At 41.4% G+C, this 6,358-nt stretch overlaps 1 protein-coding gene across 1 annotated transcript in view; it reads left to right on the forward strand.

Annotated features, from left to right (window-relative positions):
* LOC119585820 (abnormal spindle-like microcephaly-associated protein homolog) overlaps positions 1–6,358 on the forward strand; it is a gene marked incomplete at its 5' end in the record, with an annotated part of 32,937 nt that overhangs the window by 26,159 nt on the left and 420 nt on the right. Inside the window, 2 exon segments of the mRNA XM_037934546.1 lie at positions 3,078–3,694; positions 4,038–6,358. Of these exon segments, the coding sequence (XP_037790474.1) occupies positions 3,078–3,694; positions 4,038–6,288 (2,868 nt within the window). The 3' untranslated portion in view covers positions 6,289–6,358.

Consider the following 6,358-nt stretch of genomic DNA (forward strand, 5'->3'; position numbering starts at 1 on the left):
AGCTAAAGCCGATAATACTGAAGCCAAGGCTGGTGATACTGCGGCTCAGGTTTCTGATACTGGAGCGAAGGTTGATGAAGCTCAAGCCAAGGCTGATGGTATTGAAGTTCTGGTCGTGAATACTGAAGCTAAAACTGATCATACGGAAGAAGCCAAGTCAGGGGATACTGAAATCAAGACTGGAAATACTGAAGCCAAGATTGGGGATTCTGAAACCAAGGTCGATGATACTAAAGGCGAAGCTGGTGATACTGAAGCTAAGGCTAATGGTGTGGAAGCCAAGACCGGCGATTCTGAAGTCAAATTAGGTGATGCTGAATCCCAAGTCGGTGGATCCAAAGCTGAAGATACTGAAGTCAAGGCAGATGGTACTGAAGCCAAGGTTGGAGATACTGAAGCCAAGGTTGGAGATACTAAAACTACGGCTGATTATACTGAAGTCAAGGCTGAAAACACCGAAGCTAAAGCTGGTGATACTGAAGCCAAAGGTGAAACTACTGAAGCCAAGGCTGGAGATACTGAAGCCAAGGTTGGAGATACTGAGGCCAAGGTTGGAGATACTGAAGGCAAGAGTAATGATACTGAAAACAAAACTGGTGATGATGATGCTAGAGCTAAGCCCGATTATACTGGTGATCCTCAAGATAAGGCCGACTTTGAAGCCAAGATTACTGACAGTGGAGAAAAATCTGATAATACTGAAGCTAATACTGACATTTCTGACGCAAAAGCTGACGATACTGAAGCCAAGACCGATAATACTGATGACAATACTGACAAAACTGAAGCCGATACTAGTGATTCTCTAGCTAAGTCTAAAAGCAACGCTGTTGATACTGAAGCCAAAAGCGATGATACTGAAGCCAAGGTTGATGATGATAAACCTGTAAGTAATGATAGCGAAACCATGACTGATGTTACTGAAGGCAAAACTGATGTTCCTGATACTAAGGCTTATTTTGAATTCAAGGTTAATGATACTAAAGCCAGTGCTGATGGTTTTAATGCTGAGAATGAAGATCAAGCTGACTTTATGTCATATGAAGGTAAGGTAGAAGGGAATGGTGGGTTAGCTGATGCTGTTGAAATACGTGAACCTGCCAAAATAGAAGTAGAAATTGAAAATGCTGTTTCAGAAGCTGAATGCCTGGTAGAAAATGCTCAGAATGTATTAGACAAAGCTAATGCTGAGTGTGGTCCCAACGAAAGTAGAGTAGATGATTTTGAAACCAAAGCTAGAAGTGAGGAAAAGAAAAGCGAAGGAGAAACCAAGGTAAGTGATGCATATTCTACAACAGAAAGTAAGAATGATGATGATGGAATAGGAGCACATAAAACAGTCAATGAAAGTGTAGATATTGAGGAGAGTAGGTCTTTGAGTAAAGTTGATGATACAGGTAAACCAGACGAGAATGCAGAAAGCACTAAAACCAAAGCAGAAGACTCCCAGACAAGTGCCTCTAATTCCAAGGACCCTGGTCTCCATGGCAAAGAAACGATTTCAGAAATGAAAGAGAATGAATTGGCTAATATTCCTATTAAACCAGTGTTAGTAAAATTCCATCAGATGCCAGACAGTGATACAAATTTAGATAATAATGACAGTAAAGCTGAGAGTGATTTCCAAGTACCACGACCACCTACTCCATATAAAGCTGATGTACAGAATGAACTGCCAGGGGGTTCTTCAGTCAGTGAACCCAGTGGGCAGAATGATGCCATCTCTGAAGCCCGCATTGCTTTGGGAGCTGAAGAAGAGATGCAAGAAAACAGCATGAATAAAAATAATGGAAAAGAGGGTTCAGAAGATGAGAACACTTTAAAAAAGGAAGTACCTAATGAAAATGAAGAAGATAAAGCTTCTATTTATATTAGTGTCAGTGATCAAGATGATACACCAAATTTAGTTCATGTAGAACAAAATGAGAAAGGTGTATCAGATGGTAAGTTCTCACGTTCAAATAGCTCGTGTTCATGTTCAAAAATGTCTGAACATGAGGACAAAGAGACTCAATATGAGGAGAGTAGCAGCAGTATTCCAGCCAACCATAGGAAAGCGATGTCCAAAGAAGAGCCTGCAGCTTCTCAAAGCAAAAACCAGCACCTAAAAGAAGACACAAAAACAACACTTCACAAAAAGAAAAAACAGAGGAAATCTAGAATTCTTGCATCATCTGATGGAGATCGAAATGACACTCAAACCCTAAACAGACTCATGACTAAGGCCAGTGAAGACCCTAGCCATTCTGTCCTCATAGAGGGGATGTAAGAGGAGGACCCTGACTACTGCTCTTCCTTTCAAGCTTCTTAGGAGGTGAAATATTGTCATGAGCACTGCTCACATGCATGGTGAGCCACTCAAACTGTGGTAGCAATCAAACACCTGATCCAATATCCAGTTTATATTAATATTAAACTGTGCACTTTGCTGACAAGAGAATTATTGTAATCTTAAACCATACATTGACACTTCAGACCACAAAAGGGAAAGAATTATCCTTTTGTCATGATCACAGACAGGTTGGATGATAGCAAAAGGCATAATTCACGTTGATGATCAAAATTCTAAGCACAAAACTGCCATCTGCACTGACAATTACGTAGTAATGGCCGCCACCAGTGACATCCCAACCCTGCACTGGAGCATGCACACTACCCTTTAGTACTATTCTTTATTTACTTTCAAATGTATGATATTCCAGGAGAGCATCTTGTTCAGAGACATGTACAGTATGTAGTTTGTTTCACCCTTTATACATCTGCCTGTGTCTTTCTGTCGCATAGTGTCACGTTTTTGCTTTTACATCACATGCTTGGATTGTTGATGTTATAAAATAGTCAGAATTTTCACTGTTATTCAAAATGTTAACTGAACACTACATCATCAAAGGAAAATAAAATGCAATCAAAGATATGTTCACATTTCTGGTTCAAATTATATCCATATTTAAGCTATTTTTTAAGCAGTAAATTATATATTTTTTGAATCAAAATAATGAATTTGAGAATGTTCTAACTTCATGATTACATACAATTTGAGTTATACTCTTCTAATGATATGTGCTAAAATTTTCCAGGTAGCCACCAGAAATGGAGAGGAGGAGCTTATTCCTGCACCTACCAACACCCAGCCAGATTTTTATGGTTACAAGAGCAAGCAAAGTCAAAAAACTATGGATTCTTCTTATAACGGAATTGGTGATAATTCTGAGCAATTAGTAAAAGACAGTAATACTGTTTACAATGATCCCCAACAAGAGCAAGCTGCTACAGAGATCCAAGCTTCTTTCCAAGACTACAAAACTAGACAAAATTTAGGCTGCACTACACCATCTGTAACAGAAGAATTGGATAATATCAACCTCAGTGATCCAGACCTCAATAAAGCTGCAACTCAGATCCAAGCTTCCTTTAGGGGCTATAAAACGAGGCAGAATTTAAAAGAGAATCAACATGAATCCCCATTAACTGAACAGCTAGATGGCATTGATCTAAGTAACCCTGAGCTTGAAAAGGCTGCAACTCAAATTCAAGCTTCCTTCAGGGGTTACAAAACCAGACAGAATCTAAAAGAGAATGAATCTCCTGAATCTCCAGCTGATAAAGAAGAAACTGTTGACCTTGATTTGAATGACCCAGAACTTGAAAAGGCTGCAACCCAAATTCAAGCTTCCTTCAGGGGTTATAAAACCAGACAGAACCTGAAAGAGAATGAATCTCCTGAATCTCCAGCTGATAAAGAAGAACCAGTTGACCTTGACCTGAATGACCAGAACTGAAAAGCTGCAACCAATCAGCTCCTCAGGGTTATAAAACAGACAGAACCTGAAAGAGAATGATTCCGATCTCAGTAACGAGAAGAGCGTGACTGATCTGAATGACCGAACCGAAAAGCTGCACCCAAATTCAGCTTCTTCAGAGGCTAAAACCAGACAGAATCGAAGAGAATGAACCTTCAGTAATGAAGAGACAATGACTGACGATGACAGACTCGAAGCGCAACCAATTCAAGCTCTCAGGTTTAAAACCAGAAGAACACAGAATCTGAAAGAGAATGAACCTTCAGGTAATGAAGAGACAATTGACCTTGACCTGAATGACCCAGAACTTGAAAAGGCTGCAACCCATATCCAAGCTTCCTTCAGGGGTTATAAAACCAGACAGAACCTGAAAGAGAATGGATCTCCGGAATCTCCAGCTAACGAGGAAGAGACAGTAGACCTTGACCTGAATGACCCAGAACTTGAAAAGGCTGCAACCCATATCCAAGCTTCCTTCAGGGGCTATAAAACCAGACAGAATCTGAAAGAGAATGAACCTTCAGGTAATGAAGAGACAATTGACCTTGACCTGAATGACCCAGAACTGAAAAGGCTGCAACCCAATCAAGCTTCCTTCAGGGGTTATAAAACCAGACAGAATCTGAAAGAAAGTGAACCTTCAGGTAATGAAGAAATAGTTGACATTGACCTGAATGACCCAGAACTTGAAAAAGCCGCAACCCAAATTCAGGCTTCCTTTAGGGGCTTCAAAACCAGACAGAATCTGAAAGAAAGTGAACCTTCAGGTAATGAAGAAATAGTTGACATTGACCTGAATGACCCAGAACTTGAAAAAGCCGCAACCCAAATTCAAGCTTCCTTTAGAGGCTTCAAAACCAGACAGAATCTGAAAGAGAACGAACTGGATGCCATTGATGCAAAGGGCTCTGACCAAGAAAGGATTTCTGTGATGTCTTATACTAGTCAAAAACCAGATGAATTTTACATGATTTCTGATAATGAGCTTGGGTATATTGATTTAAATGATCCAGAATTAGAGAAGGCTGCAACACAGATTCAGGCATCTTTTAGAGGGCATATGACCAGACAAAATCTAAATAAAGACACACTAGTCACAGAAGATCAAAATGCCATTGACCTCAATGACCCAGAACTTGAAAAAGCAGCTACTCAAATTCAGTCATTATTTAGGGGTTACAAAGCAAGGCAGAATTTAAAAAGTGATTCCAATGAGCAAAAGGTAATAGAGGTACTTGACATTGATCTTGATGCCCCTGATTTGCATAAAGCAGCATCACTTATTCAAGCCAGATTCCGAGGTTTTCAGTCACGGAGGAGTGCTAAGGATTGTAAATCCATTGTGAAAGATGATATAGATGACATTGACTTGAATGATCCAGAGGTTCTTAAAGCAGCTACTTTAATTCAGGCTTCATTTAGAGGTTTCAAAACAAGGAAGGGTACCGATCCACCTAAGCCAAGGCAGTGTGAAGGGAATGACGCTCACCTGAATGGTCATGAAAACAATGAAGGAAAGCAGGACACTGTTAATGGCAAGATGATGGACAATGGTGAAGATAAGGAAAAGGCAGCTGAAAGAACAAATGGGCAAGAAGGCACCAGATACATTGTAGAACCATCGATAATAGTAACAGATACCGAAACAAACACAGTGCTCCAAGCCAAAGATCTTGATGATTCAGCGTCTGATAACAAAAACACATTGGAGGTTGGCCACGCTGGTGATAGTGACTGGTCTAATGTTTCCAGCAGAGATGCTAGCCCTTCCCCAGACCAGAGTGGACTCAATGCTCCTGTTAACATCACCGAGCTCAACACTGCAGCAACAAAGATTCAAAGTATCTTCAGGGGCTACAGAACAAGACAACAGATAAAAAAACATCGCACCAATGGCCCTGTACATAGCAGAAGCAAGGCGAAAAGAAGAGGTTCAGGCAGCAAAGACAAAGAAAATGCTGCAGCCACGAAAATCCAGGCAGCTTTCCGTGGCTTCAAGACAAGAAAACATATGAAAAATACGACGGGCAAACCTTCTTACCGCAGTTTGCCACGTGGACTGCAGCAGCGGAGGGATAGTCTGGAAGCAGCGCAAAAGGAGGCTCGGAGAGGTAGCCTTACAAGGGACGTGCTGATGGCCAGCGTCCTCGAAGAGAGAATGCAGCACAGAGAACTCCCGCCAGAGGATCCAGCGTTAACAAAAGCAGTTGTGACTCTACAGGCTGGTGTCCGGGGCTACCTTACTCGCAAACACATGGCAGAAAAGCGCGCGGCATCGGATTCATCTAACGCAGACCAAATCAACGCAGAGGCAGCAGCTACAAAGATCCAGGCTGGGTTTAGAGGTTACAAGACCCGCAAGATGTTGAGGGAGAGAGCGCAGGCCAGCTTGGATCTCAGTGACCCAGCTGTGATCCAGGCAGCTGTTAGGATACAAGCTGCTCTCCGTGGACATCTTGCGAGGAAGGAATTGAGAGGAGCGTCCTAAAGTATAAATGTTCCGCTTAGGAATGTAATGTTATATAGGAAGAGATATGCTTTAGCAGCTTTAAGTATTC

The sequence above is a fragment of the Penaeus monodon genome, chromosome 20, assembly GCF_015228065.2.
Source record: "Penaeus monodon isolate SGIC_2016 chromosome 20, NSTDA_Pmon_1, whole genome shotgun sequence".
NCBI classification, from domain to species: Eukaryota; Metazoa; Arthropoda; class Malacostraca; order Decapoda; family Penaeidae; genus Penaeus; species Penaeus monodon.